The sequence below is a fragment of the Fringilla coelebs genome (assembly GCF_963513975.1).
Source record: "Fringilla coelebs genome assembly, chromosome: 5".
Taxonomy (NCBI): domain Eukaryota; kingdom Metazoa; phylum Chordata; class Aves; order Passeriformes; family Fringillidae; genus Fringilla; species Fringilla coelebs.
This window is the reverse complement of record NC_140033.1, coordinates 51,014,817-51,041,431: the sequence shown is the minus strand read 5'-3', so window position 1 is coordinate 51,041,431 and position 26,615 is coordinate 51,014,817. Positions and strand designations below refer to the sequence as shown.

Sequence of the window (26,615 nt, the reverse complement as noted above, 5' to 3'; positions counted from 1 at the left end):
CCTGCCTAAGCTACCAAAAATACCCAGCCTAGACAAACTGCACAGGATGGCAGGCTACAGCTGATGTCCCGAGCTAGGCAAATAACTTATGCAGGAGGGATGAAACATTCCCATGCAAGCAATGGTCACAGCTAAAATACTGTTAAAACAAGGAGAAAAGAAACACTTATCAAAGGATCTCCTTCTCTCACAGAGGAGGAACGCATCCTCTCTGGAACAGAGTTAAGTACATGCTTTGTTTCAAAATTTTAAGAAAAAGGAACAAAAAGTTGGGAGAGAGGAAAGACAGAAAGAAAGAAAGACACAAAACAAAATACCATCCACTTGATATGGGGATCAAACCAGGTATTTGCAGTAAGTTACTGTTTCCATTTCACTGCAGGGAAGCAAGGCAAGCCTCTCTGAAGACTTTTCTAAGACAGATCATGCTACTATGGAGAGCAAAATTAACCAGAGAGGCATCTGCAAGTGGTCTGAATTCTTCAGTTTGGTCCAGATGGGAATGCTAGCCCTGCTTATAATGGAATAGCTGCTGCTGCTTGTATTCTGCTCAGAAGGGACAAGAACTTTATGTATTAATGGAAAAATGAAGTGAGAGACTTCCAGCAGTCTCAGGTATTGGATACTCTTATCCATCCTGTGCATAAATACAGCCATCAACAACAAAAATAAGATTGCGATTAAACAGCACAAGCTCATAGAAAGAAACTGGGCCTGTGAAGGGCCAAGAAAGGTGCCAGAGAGCTTTGTGGTGACTGCAGTAATAATGCCCCAGGCTGCTGCACCCCAGGAACCTGGGAGACTACAAGGTCTGGGTCTGTCAAGCAGGCAGGAGACAGACACAGTTCTTCCCTGCAGCATCCTACATGCCTCCAATGCATTTGTCTCTTTTTATGAGCTTCAGGTCTAGTTAAAGCCTAGGAAGTCCTCAGGAACAGCATACAAACTCCTCACAGAGCCTCAGTTCCACCCTGTTGTCTTTATGGATAGTCTGAAGCTACTGGAAAAAGACCCACGCCCCCCTCCAGGAGGTCTCAAAACCCCCGGATTGCACATTCCTGCCAGCACCACACAAAAGCATCAAAGCCCCCTCCCTTCCCTGCCTGCAAGACAAAGGAATAAACAAGGCAGTGGAACTAACCCAAACTAGTTCCTCGCTGATTTGTACCCTATGCCCCCTGAGTGTTTCTCATTCCAGCCTCCTGCAGCTATAACCACAGCCCCCCTCACCACATCCCCTGCTCTGGTCCCCCCGGGCAAAGGGAGCAAACACCACGGTGTGGCAGGACCAATCCCCCAGCTGCTCCACATGGAGTGCAGAATCCAGGAGTCCTGACCGCCCTGCCTTCTGTGGCGCACTTGTCTGCATCTCTCCCACCCCACCACCATTTATCACAAAGCTTTTAGGAAGGTGATAGCATTGCAATTCCCCCAACTTTAAAATGGAATTGAAATTACTGCTTGGTTTTTAAGTGTGCATGTGTGGGCAGGGATTGTCACAGCACATTCACCTAAAGCTTGTTTCCTTCACAATTTAGTCTAAAAACCTCTCTCCTGTGTGCAATCCCTGGAGACTTCTTTGCATTAAGAAGTAACATTTCCCTGCCTGAGCGTACAGATGAAATGCAGAACAAAAGAGATCTAAAAGCATTGGGCTCCTGAAATTACAGCATCGTGTATCTTCCTATGCAGCACATTCAGATGAAGGAAACAAAAAAGGGAGCCACCCTCCCACTGAACACACAAACATCTTAAATTAGGTACAGAGAAACTGGCAGTATAGCAAACCACCGAGCTGGAGCAGACCTAAGGCACTGAGGCAAACAGCAGAGGAGAGGGCCAGTCAAATCTTAAAACCCTGCCAAAGCACCATTTGGGTTTTCTGTTTTGTTTCTCGAGGTTCCTTTGTAAAAATAGCCAACATTTTTAGTCAAAGCTCTAGACAGTTGCAGTCCTACAAATTCAGTTCTACTTGCTCCTTCCTTCTGCACATTGCTCGGCCCAAGTATAAAGGGATTAAACCTCAAACTCCCTTGAGCTAGACAGTGATACAAACCTTTTAGGAGTATGGGTTTTAGAGCCAGATTAAGCCAACCTCAAAAATCACTGTACCAACAAAGTAAATCGCTCCGGTTTTTTTCCTCTCTGTTCCCAAGTGTGCATCCCTAGTTCACCCCTCGCATGCACAGTAGGGATCACAGAAGAAAACTGCAAGTCAGATCAGTTTGCTGATCCTCCTGGAAATAATCCCTCAAAAAGGAGAAGGATTAGATTCATGAACAAAGGTGGTCGCTACAGGCCACATAATCCCTAACACCTGTACATGGGAGGGCGCATGACCACATGGTTGGAGTCAGGGAGAAGGCAGGGCTTCTCTTTCTATGAAAGCATAGTTTCCCATCAGCTTAAACCAACTGCAGCAATGAGAACTTGGTTGACAAGACTCCTCCTTAGAAACTACCAGTCCTTGACCTCCATGCATTTCAGAGTGTTTTACTCTCTAAAGTATCTAAAACAATGCTTTAGGATACAGAAGTTTTACTCCCTTGAAGAACTGATTATCAGAAACATCAAGCAATCATCTGAAGCAGCAGAAGAAAGTCATGATATCATCACATTTCATGGCTTCCCTTCCACATGCCAAAACATCTCCAATAGTGTAAGGCCTAACCAGACAGAGATGATGTTGGTTCATACTTTGTTCCTTTGTCCCTCAGAAGCATGGAGCAATGCAAGTCTGCTGTGATTTACTAGAGACTGGAGCTGCTTTGTGATGAGCAAAGTGATGTTCTAAGGATAGTAGCAATGAGCGCTCAAAACCAAGCTGTCATGTTTGGTCCATTAATTATGTCCAGAGCTATGAGAATCCAGGAGGGAAAAGGCATTTTCATCAATTAAATCTATCTACACTTGGTAGCTATTTTTCAGATCAGTAATTGGAGAAAAACCTACAAAAACAAATGCTAATACTTTTTTCCCCAGGTCTTCCATCATAAAAGCACTGCTCTTAGCTATAGGCCTGTCTACTGCTGCCACAAACAGATGCCACAGATTTGACAAGACCAACTGCAGAACACTAATTCTGAGGAGAATGTTGAGGGTAGGATGAGGCATGTTGAAGACTTCTCAGTAGGCATACTAAAAGTATGTATACCTTTTCTTTCACAAGAATATGAAAAAAAAAATCTTCAAAAACTAACCTTAAAAGAGCATATATTGCTTTCCTCACAGGGATAGGAAAAAACAAAACAAATCTCATATAGCAGTCACATTGCTTAATTCATTACAGGACAGCACCTAAATGATGACCACAGAAGGTAAGGTTGTGTGTATATAAAACATATTTTACACATTTTTACACCTATATTATACATAGTTATATATGAACCTGACCAAAACTGAAACATAACAGACCCCTAAACTTTCTAGGCAACTACCAACATCAATGGAGATTTTGTAGCTCTAAAACTCACACAAAAAGAAGGTCTAGGAGCACTCCTGAATTTGCAGTATGTCTTTCCAGTGCCAAAAACTAAGTCCTGAGGCACCAACACTACCACCTGTAGTGTAAAAATGTTTGTATCAAGATGAAGCTTGTAATCCTCCTGGGTGAAAAAATGCACCTCCCAAATCCCATCCCATGTGAAGTCAGCATTGCATCAGTCAGAGTCTGTTGAAAGATAGCACTGGTGCCTGGAGGATTAGCTGCAGCTTTGAAGAAGCTGCAAAGAAAGAAAAAGGAGAAAAAAAAAGGATACTGTAATTTCATATAGATGTAAGTGCTGCATGAGAAAGCTGTTATCAGCTGCACAGAAGGACACTGTACAGATTTGGGACAGAAGGACTGAACACATGCAAATCACAGATTGAATTCTGTCCCCCACTGCTCCTCAATCAGATCAGGAAGATGAGAGAAAAAGACCAAAATCTGCTCCCTTCAGAAAACAGTCAAAAATCTCCTGGGGGAAGAAAGAAGGAAGGAAGAAAAAGTTTTCAATTTCTCCTGCTGCCATTACTGAAGCCAAAATGGCTATGAATGAGAAACTCCAAAACTTAGAATCTCTACTGCACAAAGAGAACATAAAAGCATAGAGGGCCACACTTTGAGGACAGGCAATTCCAGCTCTCCTGCATCCTGGAAGTCACGTATTTCAACCAGGCTCAGCTTCCCAACTGACCACCTGTAGGCCTCACCATTTATGAGTCCCAGTCTGCCACCCGTTGTATTTACTTCTGGAGGGGCTGGATGCTTTGCCACAGCAAAAACACATTTGCAAGCCCTGTGTGCTAATCAGGAAGTGCAGTCCTAGACTTTCGCCAGGTTGCTGCATGAAGGCTTCACACCTTTGCAACTTCATGTCTCCCACTCATCCAACTTTAAAAGCAATAGGAGGAAGCTTGCTTCAGAAAATTCCCTCTCCTCTACTGACAGGGAATAGTATACCTCTTCTCTATTCCTGCCTGTACAAAGGACAAAACAGATTACTTTATACTTTGTTCCCTTCCTTCTAGCCTTTTTGATTCAACAGCGAGTCGATGCTCACGCAGTTTGTGATTTAGGCTTTCCTGGAGTTTGTTTTGCTCCTCTTTCTCCATTGAATTACTCTGCTCTGTGCTGCAGAGAAGCCACAGCAAGCAATACTGTAGCCACCACTTCAGAGGTAACAGCACACTGCATTGCTCCAGGCATAAGCGCCAAAGTGGGGATAGAAAGGACAGCAAATAGCTCCTCCCTTATTGCCCAACATAACCACACACTGCAAACTGCAGCCAGTGACTCTCAAAGACTCTGCCTTTGACTGAGGGGACAGCATTCAGCAAGAAAAGCTTCCCATGGCCCAGGAGAAAGGCGCACCCCTCCGGCATCCAACATTTGCACAGGCGTGAAAGGACTGGGTTTCTCTCTGGAAGGGAGTTCTGTTTTCTCCAGCATCTGTCAGACCCTGGGGACCCCTTAGCACTTTATCAAACACTAGTCCCAGAGGGCTGTAACAGTGCAGGATTTAAAAAGAAAAAAAAAAAAGCCCTTGTTACTTTGTACTCCGTCACTTACATATTGCCTCTACTATAGAAATCAGTTTTTGAGGAATATTATTGGTCACAATTCTGATTATTACAGCTATTTCACTCATCAGTCACGCCAGTTTTCAAATATCAGTGTAATTACTAAAGGAAAAGTCAATCCATTGTCAAGGCTGATTTATTGGTCAAAATCCAGAAGGAGATTCTGGACAAAGAGGACCAGACAAAGAAAGAGCCGATTTACATGATCCAATTAGAGGTGAAAAAACACTCCTCTGTGCAGCCAGGAGGAGGACCTGAAACTCCATCCGCCCCTGTCAACTGGGACCAGAGAGCACTGGGGTCAAAGGTAGCTTCCCCAAAGACCAGCCACCTGCTGTAATTGCTTAAAAAAGAAAATACAGAGGAACTAAGCAGAGGATCAACACAATGAAGATGGTACCAAACATATATCCAGTTCTTTTTAAGAAAAACGACAACCTCCTTCCAAAAGTATAAAATGTGTATTCAACAGCTTTTATGAGTTGTGATAATGTGAACAGTAGAGATCTTTTGAATGTTTAAAAAAAAAATTATTCAGATTACTAAGAGTAAGATCATAGACAAAAGGGAAATGGTTTCTATTAGAACAATTTTTTAAAATTTCCTCTCAGAAATTGTGAAACGTGATTTATTTTCTAGCACAATCACCCCTGAAAGCTCAGGATACAGAAGTAAGGAGAACCTCAAATGGTGTGTGAAACATCAGGATGTGGTTTGCAGAAAAATCCACTCCACCAAGATGAAATACAGATAGGACACAATACCAGATACCGCACGTGGAGAGCTGGGACAAGAAGATCAGGATGGGGAGCCCAGGCAGGCTTCAGCACGGCTACACTGTAGAGACAAAAACTCCCGCAGACCTGCCAACAACCCTTTGAGCAGCGAAGGGGCCGGCGCCCACCTACGCTGCGGATGGAAGGGCTTCAGGGCAAGCCAGGCTCACCGACCCGCAGCCAAACCACCCCAGGGCGAGCCCGGCCGCCCCCCGCCCCCTCCAGCCCCGAACACACAGGCTGCCCCTAGGGCAGGCGCAGCAATGAATTCATCAGCCGGTGCTGGCAGGGTGCCTCGACGCGGGAATTCAATAGGAACAGCAAGCCGAGGAGGAGTGAATAATTCAGGCGCTCCGCTCGCTCACACCATGCCGAGGAAAGATGAAGCCCGCTCGCATCGCCTTGAGCCGCTCAGCGCAGCCCGCCCGGGGTCGGGACCGAAGGCGGAGCGCGAGCGGCACCCGGCTGGGCGAGCGCCGGGAGAGCCGCCGGCTCGGCGAGCTGTGCCACGCTGGCAGCAGCCCGGCCTGCCCTCGCCACCAGCGGGAGCGGAGCGCCGACACACTACACAGCACGGCTTGTTCCCCTCGCACACACAGCTCCCTGTGTCCCGCCGGGAAGGAAAAGCCACCGGCAGCGTCATGTGCTCTCCATCAGCCCTGCTCCCAAAGCTTAAAGGCTATTCTCTTGTAGCCGCTGCTCTGTCCCTGGAAATGTTTGTGTTAGACTGGTCTATCAGAAATAGAAAAAAAAGCTGCAGGGAGGGAAAAGATGGACAAGGCGAGACAATATACGAGTGTTGGGGATATGAAAAATGTTTACCTTCAAAGCAATAGGCTTACAACACTGCGTCCTACAACACCGGAAACAGCTTTTGGAAAAAATATTCTGCGCTGGTCAGTCTATGTCAGGCCAAGTCTAATGATGACTTGGAGCGCACAAAAATACTGGGGACAGTTTTCATCTACTCTATGCAGACTGAGAACAGACAATGATTACAACTCAACACACTCCAGAAACAATCTCTTCTTGCCACCATTAGAATGGGAAAACTTCAAGAAGGGCAAAAAGTATCTCTGTATTTGTTTCCTCCCCATTCCACCGAGAGACATCTAATGCTGAAACTGTTCTGCCAGACCTCGAGTCCTGAGGCCAGAACAGATGTGGCAGGTCAGGCCAAAGTTCTAGGTGCTCTCATTTTTCAGTCATGCATCTCCCAACACATGCTGCAACACAGCAAAAATGCCTCCAGCACATAATGAGCATGCTCCCTCCTGCTCCAGCCCAGCAGCCACTTTTGCCCCAAGACAAGGTAGCCCACATTATCCTACTGGCCAGGACAAAAGCATTCCAGATCGGCCAGGGCATGAACAAACAGCAGTTACTGCAGCCGACAGCAAGATGCGGAGCCTCACCGCTGCTGCTAGCAGCACTGAATCAGTCTTCACCATGAGGAGTTCTCCCCATCGTTTCCACTCTCAAGGACTTTCCAACCAATTCGGGATCGCACATTTCACACAGCGGCCGCCAGTACCAGCTGCACTTCCCAGTGCGCTGCACTTCCCAGGATCGCGCTACAGCTCACAGACATGCACAGGCAAACTGTGTCTGCAATGGCACTGCACAAGGCTAAGCAGATGGAGGTAGATTGAGTCCACTGTGCTCAGCAGGAGCCCAGAGGGGGGAAAAAAATCTCATTTGATACTTATTCCTTTTCTGGCACAGCAGACCAACAAGGCAAGGCATCTTAAGCACAGATGTCTGTCCCATTACTGATCTCCCTGGGGCCTGCCAGGACTTGGGACTGTAGTTCAGCAAACAAAGAATCCCAGACAGAACATGAAGCCTGGGCTCCAGAAGCAGCTTCCTTATCCTTCCTGCATTTTTTATATTTTTAAATTTTTTTGGCACTCTGCTGACTGTCACAAAGGTAATGCTTGAAATGTACAAATCTGCACCAAAAATTGCAGAGAGAACACTTTAAGAACAGTATATTAGCTGAATACAAACTCAGTACACAGTGTATTTAGATTGATCCTTTTGACCTTCAGATCTTACTGTACAAACACCTGCAAACCAATAGCTCTTCCTTTGTAAAACAGGGGTGGGATGAGAGAGATATGGGAGAAGAGTATGAAGTCTGTCCCAGCCTAAATCCCTCATTCCTTTTAACAAACAGGAATTACTGCATCATTAGATTTAGTGGCAGTACTTAAAACCAAATCAGATTTGGCGAGAGGAAAATAAAGTTATTGACTCCTGACATTTGCAACTTCAAGTATATTAGAGCAGCTCCTCCATTTATATTTAGTACACCAGTAAAGAAAGCAGCAGTCTCTAATTAAACAGACACAGCATAATCTCCGCTGAGGGATCAAATGCACCAGAAACCTTCCCCTTCCTGGTGCCACGGCTCCCTGGGAAGCCAGGCTCTCACACGCTGCTGCGGAAACCATCCCGGCCGGGTGAGTCACCACCGCTAGCTCCAACGGCCGGGCGTGATCCAGAGGGCCTCTGGAAACAGCTGCTGGGAGATCAGCCGAGGGAGAGAAATCGAGACAAGACCCCAATTTTGTCTGCTCCAAGAGGATTGTTTTATTCTTCTCACTTTGTCTCCTCCATGCCTCCAGGGACTTGTCTCCCTGTTGAAGGGGGTGACAGCCATTGTTTTAGCTTCACTGACACCCTCCTGGATTCTGTAAGCCGGAACAAACTTCTATGATGTACCTCTTAATGTATAGAGAGAGCCTCTTGGAAGAGCTCCTGTGCAGCGAGGTCTCAGGCCATTACTGAACACAAGGGAAAAGGAAAATAGAACAAATTGGAGGGGACAGAGGGTTTCAGTTTGGGAGTGCAGTGCTCTGTCTGTCAAACACTGCCAAAGCAGTTTTTTATATCCTCAAGATTTACAGCTCTCACCTACTTCCCCAACTCAAATCTTTCATGGAATTTACTGATTTTCTACAAGCTCTGCACTATAAAACAATCCCAGTTCTTTTCATGCCTGCACTTTACACAAACAGTGCTGGCATTGCTTGGACACAGGGTGCCCAAATTCAGAGAATAAAGATGAAGGATGCAATTTCCCTGTAGCTTTAAATTCATTATAAGAAGCACTTTTCTCAAGTGATCCTACTCACTCCAAGAAAATTGGAGCTATTTTATATCATGACATTCAACCTACAGGAAACAGCCAAGTAAGTACTGAAGAGGAATATTCACAGAGAGGAAACAGCAGGAAAGGGACTAGATGAGTATCTTCAACACACAAAGTTTTCCAGCTCCGTTTCACTTCCTGGGCCGGCTGAGAGTCACTGAGCAGCACTGTGCTGTGCCCAGCTGAAAACGTGAAACTCAACCCCCTGACAATCAAAGGAAGGGTGGGAATCTCTCAATGAGCCTGCCCAGGAGGTAGAATACTGGCCAAACTTCATTACAGGGCATCTCCTGCCTTTCTCTCTGCTGCTTGCTCACTGTGACATCCAAGCTATCAGTCACAGAACTCAGCAGCGTGCAGCCGCCTGTACCCCCCTGCCCAGAGCCTCCCCATACACTCCCCAGCATGCAGCAGTAATTGCCTTTCCTATTAGCCCACAGCGACAACAGCTGCCATGGCAACCAGCAATGATTTTAATAAGTTTGGTCTGTTTTCAAGGGCAGCACACGCGTGCCGGCACATGAGCACGCTGCAGACACGCGCCAAGGGGAAGGAGGACCTGCCATCAAATACAAAGGCAGAGTTGAAAACACACTTGGATCATAGAAACTGTGGATGAACAAACATTTACCCCCCCTCTTCTGCAGGAGGAATGGATGTCCACTCACTTCTAAAGGAAAGTGGATGTGAGAGGGATTGACAGTGGTACTAAACATGCAAAGGCTCTCCTTGAGGAGCTACAGGTACTATGGGGTGACAGAAGCGACACGCAGCTGCACTGTGGGTATGTTGTGCCACATCACCCCGCACACTGCTGCTGTCAACACTGCTGAGATGGACATAGCCAGCACTGGACACCAGCTTGCCTCTCAAAAGTACAGCAAAGGAACACATCCACCATGGTGGAGGCAGCTGGATTTAGAGATAAATTATTCTCTTTGGCATTACTTAGTTTCTATAAGATCAAGAAAAAGAAGCTCCAAGCCAAATGGAGCACAGAAAGGATCACTTCTTTCAGAACCTATTTACTCCCAGCTTAGCCTCGAGGTATGATTTCACATCATGGACCCCAACAGAGAGTCACTACACAGAGGCTGTGCCCACTGTAAACACCCAACAAACACAAGGATTGGTGGTCCAGAGTAAAGGGGTATTATCAGTCAGACCAACCTACACCAGGTGGTCTAAAGCTGTCTAACCCAGTAGTACAGACACAACATTTGCAAATCATAAATTTAGCACTACTGGGATTTTTTCAAAAGCCTTTTGAAGGTTTAGCTTAATCAGCTGTCCATCATCCACTCACCAGCTGCTACAAAGGGACAATTTCTGCTATGCAAACTGCACCAGTATCTGTAAACTCCACATAAAAGACTTGGAGGAAACAGACAAGAGAAGCAAACATGATACACTGAAGCCCAGAATTCCAAATTGGCTGCAAAGCTAAGCATATAGTATCATTCCAGTCTCACAAGCTATGCAGATTCATGGGAGAGGGCAAAAAAAAAAAAAAAGGTAAATGTGTAGCACCTTTTCCACCATATCATGTATTTTGCACATGCCTAAAGAAAAAATAAAACATCTAACGGATGCATGCAGATCCATATATGTAATTAATTTGAATTTTGAATTTTGGTGCTAGGGAACGATGCTGTAAAATGCTGCAAACTACTTCTGCTAACATAGCAAGCTAATGCAGAGTAAGGCAAGAGCAGTGTACAGTTCATCATGCATTCCAAACAGCCTCCAAGGACCATCCTTTAGATGGAGGGGGCAGCAATAAAGCAAGCCACCACTTCAAACAAGGGGAGGAAAGATGGCCCACTGAACCCAGTGCTCTGAGATTTCTGCTCCTCTGCAGGTGACCTGGGACTTGTTTCATTTCTCTGTGCATCACCTCACACCACCTTTCTTCCTAACATGAATACTATGCAATTAGGATTTAAGAGAAGTTCAAATCCAGGATAACTGAGGCTAGGCTAAAGAATACAGGGATATTTAACTGCTAAAAACAAAGGATTAAATCAGTGAACAGGAACCAAGAGTTCTGTTTTGATTCCTGTAATGCTATCTGCCTTGAATAAACTCTGTGGATACACTAGTCTTTGGCCAGCCCATACAAGACAGAAAAAACCTCCTGCTACCTAGTGACTGAGCCACACAGGAAGCAGTGGACAAAAAAGATTTCTGGGAACCTACAGTTCTCTTCATCTGCCACCTGAGCCATGACTGTGAACCCCTCCCCCAAGCAGCAACACTACTTCATTTCACTGTACATCCTCTCTTTCCAAGCAGCACATGAAAATGATGCTCCATCCCTGCCAGACTCATTGCTGCCCAGGGGTTTAAATACAACAGCAATGAATTGACTGGTCTTGTTAATTTAATTCAGCTACATGGGAAATCTGTAAACAGAAGCACAAGCCATGACAATACTATCAGAGGGCTCTGCGCACAGAACTCAAAAATTTGCTTTTGGTTATCACTACTAACCATGCAAGGAAGAAGAAATTTTCATACTGGATATTTTACATTTTTACTGTTAAAGCTCTTGCAGGTAAGAAGAAAGTTTCCTACAGGCAACACTGCTTTTTCTACTCTGCCAATTAGTTTCATACACAAGTCAGTCAAATGCTGAATTAGCATTTGACTAGACACACTTCCAAAAACTCCAATCCAGGGCTAATTGAACAGATGTGACAGTACCCCTTGAGTCACCAGGGAAGGGCAGGACTACCTGCCCTGGCTCCACCGGGACAGAGCAGCCTTTGGGAGATTACTGATAACCACACCCCATGCTCCCTTCCCACTGCAATCTTATTTTCACAGTGCACCTATTCAAATGCAGCCTGTACAAATGCAGCAGTAATTTTTTCCAAGCAACTTCATGAAGACAGTTGCCTCCACAATGCAATAACCGTCAGTGTATAAGCACATTGTCCAGAGAGCAAAGCTAACCATCCAACAGACTCTGCACCCCAGGAAAATCCATACAAGACAAAAATATTTACCTGCAAAGTAAAGTTGGGAAGTGACCTATTAGGAAGTTCTCCCATACTTAATGTCACTGTATTCATTATCAAAAATCCTGCCCAGGAACTCAGAGGTAGAGAAAGCCTTAGAATGGTAAGAATTCACCTATGGAATAAGAACAATGCCACACGTTTACTCCTGCCCAAGGGATCCAGAGATTTAGGGATTGTCTGTAAAATCCTGTCCTAAAAACAAAAGTAAAAATTGCCAATCCTAGAACCAAGCAGACAGATCTACAGACCTCAGAATCTTTAACTGCAAACTTCAAACATTTCAGGCATCAAGAAACTGGTGACACAGTATAAGAAATTGCTTAGGACAATGTACATAAAATTTGTATTTACCTGAGGATTAGGTAAACTACACAAGCCAAACAAAGCACTTGATATTACTGTGCCAGCAGGTCTGGTCAGTTTATCCACTGCAGTGCACCTTTTCCAGACTATATGCATCATCTCTTTATCAAGAGCCAAATCCAAGAGAACCAACTTCACAGAATACTTTACAATAGACATGAGAGCCCCAGCAGAGAGATTGTATGTTTATTTAATCACAAACCTCATAAAAGAGCTTGCTGACACCTTGTCAGCAACAGTGACTAGCTGACACCAGGCATCTTGGAAGGTTTCAGTGCACAGGAGAGTCAAACACACCCATCTCCTGCTACACTTCCCAAGAATGGTCAGGGACAGACACAACTTCAGGCAGACTGTCATCACATTCAAGTTACAGCCAGAGGGTTTCTCATTCCGAAGTAACAGGTCCAATTCTCTCCAATTTGCCTGCAGATTCCACACATCTACTGAAATCCAACAGAAACAAGAACATAGGATGATCCAGATCTACTGAATCACTATCCACTCCCCATCTACATATTAAAACATGCAGACTGGCTAGTCTTTCTCTGATGCCTCAGAGTTTTGCATGCCAGAAAGGATAAGAAAGGAGAACCAGGTCACCAAAGGTCAAAAATAGTGGCTGCTACAGGAAGGATGGAACAAATGCTGGAAAAATGAAGCTGCCAAATTCTGCCCCATGAAGCTACCAAGCCTATGGTAAATGTCTGCAGTAATCATGGGGTCCAAAAATGAAATAAATACCATGCTGGGGGGGGGAAAAAGCAAAAACTATCTTCCTGTTTTCACTAGAAAGGTCATGCCTATTTAAGGAAACCATCCCAAGGAACATGGACATGTTCCATCACATCCATCAACTAAGAGTCCAGAGTTAAGTGTAATCACTCATCAAAGAATTCCTAGTCCTTAAAGGGGTCGTGGTTGAAGCAAACCCAACTCATGCTACTCCTGGCATGCCAAGCAGTCACAAATACCTGATACTGCCCAAGATGAAAACATCAACCCACTGATCATCAAAGAAAAAATTCTTACTTAACCCTTTAAGCAATAAATAACAGGAGGAAAACACACACAGAGGATGTCTCATAGCACTCCCATCTATTCAACACCTTCCCCATGGGAAACAACCATCCCCAGGAGAATTTATACATTGGTCTGGCTAAAAGAGATACACACACTCATATATGTTATCAGACCTATAGACAGAAAGGTTTCGAGACAGAACACAAAGCATGAAGAATTCTCAGTGATGTTAATTTGTGATTTATCAACAGATAAAACTTGTTTTTCTGAAAGTGTAGCATTTGGCCTTGACCATATGATATTCCTATTGAAAGCCAGAAGGCATCAGGCAAGATGGCGAAATGCAGCAAGCCCTTCCTGGAAGGATCTAATTAGGGGACAGAGTCAAACATAAAAACCAGACCTAACTATGAAGATAATTTCAATTTCCTGGCAAATCCACAAAGAGACATATACATGTATATAGACAAGTATCAGGTGGTCAGACAATATATACTCAAATATCAGTCATAGCCTCATTCACCACATCCATCACAACAGCACTGATGGGTCACAAGTGGGCACTGAGAAAAGGGGTGGACAGATTGTATGCTGGTTTTGGCTTGGATAGAGTTAATTTTCTTCACAGTAGCTGTGATGGGGCTGTGTTTTGGATTTGTGCTGGAAACAGTGTTGATAACCAGGGATGTTTTAGTTACTGCTGAGCAGTGCTTACACAGAGTCAAGGCCTTTTCTGCTTCACCCCACCAGTGAGGAGGAGGCTGGGATGCACAAGAAATTGCACAAGACACAGCCAGGACAGCTGACCCCAACTGACCCAAGGGATATTCCATACCACATGGCATCATGCTCAACATATAAAGCTGAGGGAAGAAAGAGAAAGGGGAAACATTCAGAGTGAAGTCTGTCTTCCCAAATCACCATTACAAATTATGAAGCCCTGCTTTCCCTGAGGGTGGCTGAACGCCTGCCTGCCCATGGAAGTGGTGACAAAGAAATTCCTTGCATGCGTGGCTTTTGCTTTACCTGTTAAACTGCCCATATCTCTACCCACAAGTTTTTTTTACTTTTAGTCCTCTGATTCTCTCCCCCATCCCAGCGGGAAGGAGTGAGCAGCTGTGTGGGGCTTAGTTGCCAGCTAAGATTAAACCACAACAGATGGAAGCACTACAGAGAGAAGTTCCACTGTAACCCTCTCTATCTGACAATCAAAATCCACAGTTGGTCCATGTCCTTTGACATTCTTCTCCTCTTCTCTGAAGTGTTCTGTGGCCCATGGTTGATATCAAACCATCACAAAGACAGCAATGTTCCCAAATGCCACTATCACCTCCTGCTGAGTCCATCCCACCATCGACAGCAATAGCCTTGTCTCCTGTGACTGTGACATCTCAGCTCAGCTCTCACCACATGAGGCACTTGACACACAGACCACCACTCTGAGGGAAATCTACCCAGCCCAGGAGGTCAGACTTTTCCAAGAAATGGTGAGGTATAAAGGTCAGATTGGGAAAAACCTGCTAGATCCAGCTGGTGACACTAGCAGATGCCAGGTCTCCACTGGATTCATGTGAGCTTTGGAGAGGACACCGGCTTCATCTTCTCCCCTCACTTCAAGGCAATGGGAATTCCTGTAACACATGCAGAGGCACAAAGAAGGCCAGTCTTTACATCCTCTTTCCAAAAAGCAGTGGGATGGGGTGTTTATTCCTCCCCTACAGCTTTATACTACTTCCAGTGTTGTAGTCTGACAATCCTAGCAATAAGATCAGGCATCCAGCCCAAAACTAGGCTTGTTGTCTGGGGCTCTCTGAAGGTGACAAAACCCCAGCCCTATAACACAATTCTGCTCCCGCCCTTTACTCAGGTAAGGAGAAATGAACACCCATGAAGAAGCAATAAAAAGCAGGTAGTGATGGGATGCACTCATTATTCAGCAAACAAAAAGGAAATATCAAGTCCATGATCAACCAGGTATTTTTCCCCTGAGACACCTGTATCCCAAGTGGCAGGATTCCTTTGCAGCCCTGATGTGTCACAAAGTCTCCTCAGCAAACATGCCTCTGTCCTCCTGGCTGACCCCACAAGCAACCACATTGGGACCTGTGTTCCAAGGAAAGGGGGAGAGCTGCCAGTCCCCACTGGGAGCCAGCACAGGGACAGGTCAGAAGCCAGTTCCTGCCTTTGCTGTCCACACAGCAGCTCTTTGCTTCTTAACAGACCAAAACATGCTTTTTAACTCAAAAGGCAGTGTAGTGACATTCTCTCCTAAAATAACAACTACAAAAGTCATGGGCTGCAGATTAAAAAACAGCAACTATCCATACAACTTCCAGTGTTTCCTCATGTGCAGGGATGTTAAAATAAATCAGGATTATGTGCTACTTTTTCCTAATTCCTGCTTAATTCAAGCCTAAAAAGTGCTGTGCTCTGAGCAGTATAAACAGCTGCAGAAACCATAAATTAGGTGGTTTAGTAGTTTAAGACAGGCAGCATCTATTCTACTTAAAAACTTAGTAAGATTTCAAACCTTATCTTCCAAGTAAAATTTCACTATGATGCTGACCAATCTCCTTAATTCAAGCTATTCTGCTGAGGTTTAAGATAAAGACAACAACACTGGACATTTGCCCAACATGACACCCTCAAGGATCAGTCTATGGAAGGAGAAGGCATCATATATATATATATATATATATATATAATGGAAGCTGTAAAGAGCTGTAAATCAAGGATTAAAACATCACCAAAACCTGACCTCAATTAAAAAAACACAGCTACAATCAAAAATACAAATAAAAATAAATTTGATTGTAAATGTCAATCTTTTTTTTTTTTTTTTTTTTTCAAAACTGGTCTTACTACCAGGTACTTCAATCTCCCACTTCCACAATAAGACACAGTATACCTTTTCTACCCCTCAGGAAACTAAAAAATAAAATCATTAGTACCTGTGAAGCACCCATTAAAAATAAATAGGTCTGTACTCAGTACAAAGTTTAGGTTATCTGCAGTATTTCAGTTTGGAGATGAAAGAGAAGAAATGAAATATTGGATAGTCCAAAACCTGACCTTACACCCATTTTAACTCGTTACACTAAGTTTAATAGCGCCTCAGCACCATCCATTTGCTGCACTTGCAGAGATGAAGTCATCTCCAAAAACATAAAAGGTATGACCACAGAATTATGACCTCACTTGATGCCTTCTTGTCACACTCTCCTACTGGGCAGTTAGTGGCTATGAGTTCCAGCCCCCTCAGCACAGATGTACCAGGAATTAAAGTCTCCCCAGCTGCAGCCTGCCGTGCCCAGGTTCTCACCCTGGCACATTCTCTGTCTCCTCAATCCTCTGCAAGGTGGAGACAGCACCTGCAGTCAGTTCCAGACCACCCAGGACAAACGTAACTCCAGCGCCACTGCAGAGCTGCACACCTCTTCCTAGAACTAGAGCACTGAGAGCATTCTGCATTTCCACACACTTCAACTTCTGCTTTGGACAAATAACAGGATGGGCAGGTGCTTCAGAAGCCAGCTGGATTCTCCTGCAGGCTGTCCAAGAGACATTCAGATCTGCTGCAGCAAATCAGCAGCAGTGTTGCATATACTTTATTGCCTCAGTTTCCCCCATGATTCAAATCATTCCTGAGGCCACTGTAACATAAACACTCATACATGCCACCAGCCCCAGGACATCTGCCCATACCATGCTGCCAGCCTCCACTTCCTTGGGTATTCCCCACAGTTCCACCTGCTGCAGCAACATCTCAGCCTAGGCTTCCTTCCCTGAATGAACTTTTCGGATCTCCCCGAGCTGGGTGCTTGGTCCTACTCATGGGAGCAGAATCAGCACCACTCAGAGAGGGGTCTTAAATCCCAGGAACAACCCCAGGCCACTCCAAAGCTAAGCTTCAAGAACTAGTGCCTATAGGCAAGGAGAAGCACCTATAAGACCTACTCCATCCTGGTCCAGCTTTGCTCCCAAGGGCTTTTAACATGAAATAAGGGTAGGAAAGAACCCTTTGATGGACCTGCTTTCCAGGACAACAGAGTACAAAGGTAACGAAGAAGCCATTGCTTACACTTCCTCTCATTTCTTCTTCCCACAAAGAAGCAAAGACACAGAACAGAATAAAATCAAAGTGCTAGAGATGGTTCAGGAGCACAATCTCCCACAGGAGCTGCTTGGAGAGACATGCTGGGCTACTCCACCTGCAGATCCAGGGAGCCAGATGCCAGCCCTGCAGCTGGGCAGAGCCTGGCCTTCCCCCCACCTCCCTGCCTGAGGTCAGTGAGCAGGCTGGAGGAAAGGCGACCTTCCCACCCCTATCCGGGCAGGAGAACGGCAACCACAAGCAGCAATTTATAGCACCAGGATCCCAGCTAGAGCCTCCCCTCAGCCCACACAACACTAAATCAAGGCTTTTTAGTGATGTCTTGGTGGGATTTTCTTCCTGGGCATCACCCTCAACAGTGACAACCACTCCAAATGTCTGCAAGAATCTCCTACAGAAATAGCAGTGGGAAAGCTGTGCAGAAAGCCTCAGTTTGAAGTGCACAGTGCTCCAGTCCCTTGAAGAAACCTGAGCCGGATCCCGATCCCAAGGCCTCAAAGGCCTCTGGGGAGCATACTCTGATATTTTTGACACACAAAAAAGCCACATAAGGTAGATTCTTTAGCCTCTCTATTAAACGAAATTTAGCTATGCACAGTCAGAGGGAAAAGCGCTGACATGATGAGGGTTTTTTGCCCCTTAACTGGTGCAGCTTCTTCCTGATCTCTATGCTAATACCGGCATTATTGCTGAGGCAATTATGAGCAGATAAAACCCCATAAAGTCATGCAAGAAAAGCAACAAGTGCTTCTATTCCATGCTCCTTGAAGCAAGCATCCAATCTTTCTGCACCACAAACTCCTAGACAAAGGCAAACATAAGCAACAGCCCCAGTAACACACAGCCACTTCAAAAACATGCCAGCCTGAATCCCACTGTCCTATCCAAGTAGAAGATCTCATTGCCTCTTTTCTAATCAGTGTGCACCACAAGTACCCTCTGCCCACACTCCAAAGGTTAGAAGCTGGCACAATGGTATAGCTGACTGAACAGCAATGTCGCACCAAGTGAGCTGACAGAAACTGCCAAAGTTTCCTGCTCTGCCCAAGCTGATGCTGGATCCAGCTCTAGTTCAGCTGATGCTGCTCATTAAACAAGGGGGCTTTTGTATACAACCTTCCTTTCTTTGTGGCCACTTAAACACCTCATATCACTGCTAAAGAGTTGGAGTCCCATTTCCTTCGGTCCAGCAAGAGAGCTGACAGGGGTGGTTTAGAGAGATGCTGCATGTATGTATGACAAGCCAAATGAGAGAGAGACTGGAACGGTTCACAAACACCCTGGAAATCTTCCAGAACACAGGTTAGAAATCTAGACAATTACATGGCCTTTCTCAGCAAAGCTTTCCTACAGGAGAGGCAGCCAGACACAGCTCAGCAGGACAGCTTGGCAGAGCCCTGACAAGGAACACTGCAGGGTCAGGAGGGTGGCATGCTCCAGGACTGGTGAGGACTCTTTCACCCAGTGCCTGCCATCGTTGGACTTGGCTCCTACAAACATCTCTAACTCAACCTGGAAAAAATGAGATGCATGCAAGAAAGTGAAGTAGAAGGAGGGGGAAGCATGCTGGGGAAAATGTATACACATCTTTCAAACTGAATTTACAAAAGATTGCTGGCAAAATTAAATTTACTGGAGAGCAAAGGGAGTTAGGGCCCAAAATGCAGTCAAGCAGCTCTAATCCCTAAACATTGGGATTATCTCATGACAGCTACACTCGGGTGTCCACTCAATACCACTGTAAAATGTAGATCAACAGAATGCTCCAATGAACTGGAACTCGTTACCTCTAATTGCTTCTCTCACTTCTCTTCTGGATGTTCCTCTGATCCCTCAGCCACTGCATTTCAACAGCAAACACACAGACAGAAGGTCAAGTAATATCAGAGATGGGCAAATTAAATAAGAGATTTCCAGACAAGAAAAAACATCTGCCCTTCTCTTTCACTTCATACAAAAACTAAGGTTTGCTGAGTGCCACAAGGCAAAGTCAGCAGCATAGAGTGACAGGTTTTAAAACATCTTCAACTAATGTGATTCCTACATTTTCCAGAGGGGCAGAGGTTTCTGTGCAGCCAACCAAACACTGCTAACTACAGGCTTTATTTTTTCAAGCTAACAGGGGTATGTCCTTCAGCAACAGCTTCCAGGGGGCCACAGACCACACACAGAATCCCACTCAGATCCATCTCAACTTCAGTTTGGCTTCCTTACCTCTAGTGCAAACGAAGCAGTTGATTTATTTTATTTTATTTTATTTTATTTTATTGCTGCCTCCTTTGCATCTCATGTGTTCTGGTACTCCTGCTGCCACCAGCCTCATAGCAGCAGGGACTGAAAGGGCAGTCACAGTAAAGCACGAAGCCAGCACAGGGACACAGCTGCCAAACCTTCAGTGACCAGCACATCTTTGAGACAGCCTTGAACACAGAAGTGCAAACCCCCAATGCAGAAGGGCAAGGCAGGGGCCCTGCTTGCTGCATCACTGGGAGGAAGAGCTGACAGAGGGCATTGCACAGGATGTGCCTGGGAGCTGCTCCAAACTCAGCTAGGTGGGCAACCTTTCCAACATGCAAGGGAGAGAGCAGGCCTCCTGCAAAATACCAGAGCGCTTGTGTTTCTAAACGGGAATTCTGAAAGGAAAAATAAAAGGCCTATGTCTACAGCTGGTACACATATGCAGAAGGAAACCATCTCCAGTGGAGCCAGATCTCTGTTTGGCTTCCAACCTCACAAATGTGGCCATCACCTTTGAACACAAACCTCTGGAATCTACAGAGAAATACTGAGAGAGCCGAGAGGAGTACTAAAGCATGCAGAATACTTCACTTGGGCTTTCCATTTTCCTGAATATGGCAAGAAAAGAGCCAACATTAAGGCACTCTTAACAATTCTAAAATCCCAACTTTCAGTCTGTTTGCCAAAGATTTTCTTTGAACTGGAGATTTTCTAAGTGTTCCCAGACTATGTAAAGTCTAACTCATAACATTCAAATATTTAAAAAAATAAAGGGCAAAAGCAAACAGAGAAACAACAACAAACTTAGAGGTGATTCATTACATCTCATCAGATCAGCAATACTCTGTCGAAACAGCATCCCAGGAAACCTCATCCTGGATCCAAGGCAGGGGTTGAAAGACTGGAACTTCATTTCTTGTACTATACTATCTTGTATCCCCTGCACTGCTCTGCATCTCTTTACAAAGACAGCCATGCCATGAAAAATAAGAGGGAGGAAAAAGCTAACCTGATTACACAGCTTTTCCACAATTTACTGGAACTAGATGTTCTCTTCTGTAAGACTTAAAAATACAGATTTCCAAAGGGTCCCTCACAGCACAAAAGCTGTTATTCACTGCCTCCGTCTTGATTACAATCCCAGTCATCCCTCTTACTTGTAAACCCGAACCTATCTAGAAATTATCAGCAGACTGATTTCTTGCCATCCTCTGGAGCATCACAAACAGGCCACAGCTTGAACAAGGACACCGGTTGTCATGAAGCACCAGTCATGTCCCCAGTCTCCCCTTTCTGTGGCACCCTGCAGTTCAAGGTTTCCAGTCACTGTGCTGGAAAGAAGTCAGGCTGGTGGAGGGTGTCACAGACCATCTTCTGGCTCACGGTAGGATGAGAAACCGCAGACTTTCTTGTGGAGCAAAGACTTATCGTCTATTACATCATCTTCTAGTCACAGGGGACTGATCTCAACACCACTAGTCATCTTTATGAACCCTGTGCTGACATGGCTGAATGACAACACAAAGTCACCACTCATTGCTGTCACTAAAGGTTTATGTGGACTGGGCAAGGCACAGACCACAGCTGCATTAACTGTCTGTCCTGACCAGCTGGCCATGCTCACGGTTGCAAAAAAAGGAATTCTCCCAAATACTCAGGGATACTGAGCACACAAGTCATTCATGAAAGAGGAACAAGGATCACCTCTGTTCACACCTTTCATCTAATTCCACACATGTATTACCACCAAGTATGATTTTAATTTATTACTAGCCTAGACCCCATAAAAAAGTTAAATCAAAATTCAGCTTGGGGACTAAAAGAGGAGCTGATTAACTCATTCAACCCCATGCAAAACAAGGAGATGACATTTTAGTAACTTTTTCAGCAGTAAACTGTCTGGTACACCTCTAGCACCTAGAATGGGAAGACAAAAACAACACCCTGGAATTACACCCTTGTCTGAAGTTTGAAAGAGAAAGGGACACTTCCCAGCTAGCCACAACACTTCTCATCTTTCATCACATAAGGAACAGAGGAGAAGAGAGATTGTTGCAAGGGTACTTTCTCTTCCATCTGTACAGCAGTCAGTATTTTCTGACAAGAAGCAAATACAGCTGCATCAACAACTGCATTTCAGTGCAGTTTCACAAGTGACTTAGGCTAATATAACTTTCTTTTTTTGTCTTCTCCCCTGGGTTAGGCATTATTTTTACGCAGTTCAGCAAGCTGATCCAAATGATTCAATCATCCAAGTCAGCAAACAGAGCATGAGGTAGTTCCTTGCTAGTATTTATACAGTTAAATCAGCAGTACCTTTGGGGCCCTTTACTTCCAAAGCTTACAAACCTATCCAAATACTTCCAGGTGACATTCCTGGCCGGTAGCATTTGACTTTTGCCATTTATGGAACAGAGAGAGCTAAAACCCAGCAGTCCCTGGTAGACCTTTTCCTCCCACGCCACGATTAGCTGAAATATGTCCCAGAAGCAGATAGCAGCCATGATCCGATTTGTCCCAATCCCAACTCAAGCAGCTTTACACCACCCTCCTAACAAGATCAGCACTGGCCAAACACCATTTATCCAGCCTGATCAAAGATGGATTAGATAATGAAACCCTAACTGCATAAGCTGTCTGAGCATGCTGGCCTGAGACAGCAGAAAACAAGAAGCCCAGTAAATCTAAGGGCTATTCGAAGCTTTCAGGCGCCCCCAGCCCCAAGGTATTAATAACTAGCTACTGTCTTATCTTCCTATAGCCTGGTTTTGATATTTCATGCTAACAGACCCCCAAAAGTCTATTAGTTTTACAGCTACATTAGTAATTTCTACAGCTAAATGATTTATTTCAGCATTACACACTGTGTTTATAGCCTGAGCCACTGGTAGGTACAGGTTATTCAAAGAAGAAACGGTGGCGGCATGGCATTCCGTGATTCCTTGCTATCAGCCCAGAGACACGAGGTCACCAAGTTTACACAGCAACAACCCCCGGCTCTGGAACAGGAAGTAGAAAATTGACAGGATCTCCAGGAAAAACAAGGTACAACGGTTGCTGGTCTTATTTCCAGCTTTCAGAAAGTCTCTAGTACATAGGAGAGGGAGGGGGAAAAAACCATCAAAGAATAGGCTCTTTATTCCTCTTGTAAGCATTACATACAGTTAAACATAGAGTATTTACAAAAAAGAAGCTGCTATTCTAAAAGAAGGTACTTCAAAAGAAGGCACTACCTGAACAGAAATCCTTATGAAGGGCAATCTTGTGTTTTGTCTTTTAAGGAAAAAGATACTGAATCTCCCAAACATTAAAGAACATATTTTTCCTACCTCTGATGATATTGGTAAGTTTGGCTTCTAATTTGGTACTTCTTGCTTGCAAACATGAGAAGAGTCTCCAAATACATAAACTACACTTTTTAAAACTAAAAAAAGTCAAGGGAAACTTCTGGACATAGAATTATAAAATGGTTTGGTTAGAAAGGACCTTAAAGATCACCTGGTTCCAAATGATGGTATGCATTTGCACATATATACATACACACATATATATGTTTATCATCTTTTATAATAAAAGGATCGAATTTTTTTTCCATATACATACATATGGAAAGATTAAAATTAAGAATGCCAAATAAGTACAGTAGGAGTGTCCTAATCTGAAGAACAGCTACACTGACTACAGACACACTTAAAAACTGGGCTCTACTAGTTGCACCTCACCTAATTTCTCCACTGTTTCCCACTATTTGGTACAGAAATAAACCCCAGCTTTCTGCTAATTAATTCCACAATCAATCCCTACTATCATGACGACCAGCATTACACACACTGCTTCACACACACACTGTTGTAGCCCCATGGCTGAACACTTCAATCTTACCATCTTGCATTATTCATTGGACAAGACACTTTTCCATGTAAATATAGGAGGGAGTCTTTTATCTGTAGAGAAATTGTACTAATTTGCAATTAAAAACAAAAAAAGAAAATTAAAAAAAAACCAGACTTTTGCTAAAGCAGCCCAAGTCCCTGGGCAATTTTCAGTTGATTTACCCAGGTTTATATCAAAAGCCGCCAGTTAAACCACTATACGCACAGTAAACTGGCGCATCTTCTGTAACTACACAGGATCCCTGCCTCAGTTCAACTCTGAAGAGCTGGAAGAATTTCATGTCACCATGCTTGTGCACTCATTCATAACTCGTAGCAAGACACACCGTGTAAACACTGCAGTGCTGAGCATCTTTCTCCTTGCAATCGTACACACTGCCTGAGTCATACCTGACACCTAGGTGTGGGAGAACACACCACTTCAAGGGATAAAAGAGCACTGCACGATTTGCACTGGCTCTTGGGAGAGCACAAGCAGCAGCACTTGGGTACAAAGCTCCAGCAAGAGCTCAGGCCACACCATCACGCTTGGGAAAACCTGATGCTGTGGGGTAGAGAGACCACCGTGAAAGGCTGATCATCAGACAGAACCACAAACAAAATCTTCCTGCCGCAAGCTGTTTAAAAAATAAATAATTCTTGAGCATGAAAACTGGGGACAGCCTGGGAAATAAAAAGGGAAGAGCGTTGGCCAGCATTTGGCATCTTGATGAGAAGCACCACAGAAAGAATAGGATGCTCCCTTTGGAAAGCCAGGAGTGCTTACCAACCCCAGAAAAGGGGAGAAGAGAAAAAAGCTCAGATGAATAAATCACGCTGCTTCCAAAGAGCTCTGATATTCTCATCACGAGAGACAGAAGCAGAAAAGGCCAGTGCAACTGCCATAATAAAATAACCCTCCACAACACCCAGACAAAGAGAGGCAGAAACACCTTGGCAGCATCACCCCACAAACACAAAGGCCAACGCACCTGAAACAAGCGATGTTTTGGAGATCAAACCGCGCTGGCAGGAGACGACAGAAACGTGGGACTCTGAACCACCCTAGAAGACGCCCCACTGCTCCGCTTCCCCCCTTCCCAAGCAGCACCTGGGATTTCTCCTGGTGCTGTACAAGCCCCAGGCGCCACGCGTAAACCCCGCCGGGCCCGGAGCGCTGCCGGTGCCCCGCACCCGACCCCGACTCCGCGGCCTCCCCGGGCTGCCCGGCGGTGCCCGGGACGCCGGACCCGGCGGCGGCTCCCCCAGGGCCCCGCGCCGCCGCCCCACGTGCTGGGCTGCGCCCCGGGAGCCGCCGGGCTCGGCCCGGGGAGCCCGGGGGGAGCCGCGCTCGCCTGGCTGCCCGCGGGGAAAGGGCCGCACGCCCGAGCGCAACGCGCCGAATCCCGCAAACCGAAATCAAACGCGGCCCGGCACGGCCGAGCCCCGGGGAGGGAGAACCGGGGACGGCCCGGCCCTGCCCGCTACCTGCATGCCGCCGCCGTCGGCCTCCGCCTCCGTCCGCAGCCGCTTGCTGTGGCCGCCCTCCGCACCGTCCCCGCCGGGCATGGGCTGCTCCAGCTCCGGCTCCCGCTTCACGCCGCGGGCGGACCCCGCGCCGCCGCCGGCCAGGAGCTGCGGCTGTGGCTGCTGCTGCTGCTGCGGGGGCTGGCCGCCCTCCGCCATCCGCGCCGCCGGAGCCCCGGCCGCCCCCCGCCCCGATCGCCCCGCTCTGTCACCGCGGCGCCCGGCGCTGCCGGAGAAGAGGGAGCAGCAGGAGGAGAAGGAGGAGAGCTGCGAGCCCCGCGCCGCGACCGGAGCAGCAGCGGGCGCGCCGGGCTCCGTCCCACCGGAGCGCCTCGGTCACGGGCTCGGCGGCGGCTGGGGAGGGGCCGGAGCCCCTCGGCAATCTCCGGAAACGCCGCCGGAGCAGCGCGACCCCCGCTCGGAAACCTTCGGCGGCGGCGGCGGCGCCGGCGGGGCGGGGCGCGGGCGGAGCGCGGGGCGGGGCGGGGCCGGCGCGGGGCTCCGGGAGCCGCGGAGCCGCACGGGGCGGCGGGAAATGGCCGCTCGGCCCGGCCCGCTCGGCCCCACCGCGCCGCGCTCGGCAGCGGGGCTGCGCCCAGCCCGCCGCGGGTCCCGCCGCCACCAGCCTCTGGGGGCCCGCGGCCGTGCGGGACCCCCGGCGGGGCTGCGGCGGTCACGTTGGCCGGAGGAGTGCGGGACACCCAGCCCTCGGGCAGAGCCGGGTCCCCCGGCGCGGGCCGGCTTGATCCCGGCGCGGAGTTGCCTTTCGGCGTGAGGTTTCCGCAGAGCTTCCCTAAGGAACTGAGGCGAATCTGGGGTGATGGGTACTGGCTTGACCCCGCTTTAGGAGGATCCGGCCGCAGGGGATGTGCTGCCCAGCTCCCTAGCCCCGTATCCCTGCTCAGCGCCGCCTCGCATCACTCGGTGCATTGTGTTCTTTCCGGCCTTTTCCAGGCCTCCTCCCTGCACCTCACTCCAGGACTCACGTCGCAGCCCCAGAGCACATCTGATTTCTTGAGAAAGGGGCTGCACTGGTTTCCCTAATGGCCTCCGTGGGTTTCTCCTGCACTTATATACATATAAATATATCTCCTCATTTTTTCTGCTGCATATGACTTCCAACCAGATGGAGACACCAGTCTGCAAGAACCCAAAGCCTGTTCATCAGCTCTTTTGTGTGTCTCCATGTTTTTGATCTTGAGGAACAAATTTGGGATCCTCTAACCAAAACATAAAGTTGATTTTATTATTCAGCTGCTATCTGGTAGCACTAAGGACAATCTCTGCTCTAGAATGAAGAAGGCATAGGCAGCCTGTGTTGTCCTGAACGTAGTCTGGAAGCCATGGCAACTTGATGGAGAACTGCTCCACTGATCATAATACAAATCTGTGGTTGGCTTGATTATGGGATGGGAGTGACTCTCCTGCCTGCCAACAATTTGGAGAAAAAGGAAG

At 46.5% G+C, this 26,615-nt stretch overlaps 1 protein-coding gene across 10 annotated transcripts in view; it reads right to left on the bottom strand.

Moving 5' to 3' along the window:
* RBFOX2 (RNA binding fox-1 homolog 2) overlaps positions 1–25,583 on the bottom strand; it is a 170,640-nt gene extending 145,057 nt beyond the window's left edge. For all 10 annotated transcript variants that reach the window (XR_014616186.1, XR_014616187.1, XR_014616188.1 and 7 more), the window contains exon 1: positions 25,122–25,583. Coding sequence is in view for 4 of the 10 variants with exons in the window: in XM_084206584.1 (XP_084062710.1) it covers positions 25,122–25,319 (198 nt within the window). In the remaining 6 variants the exon portion in view is untranslated. The remainder of the gene's footprint in view (positions 1–25,121) is intronic.
* Between the last annotated feature and the right edge of the window lie 1,032 nt (positions 25,584–26,615).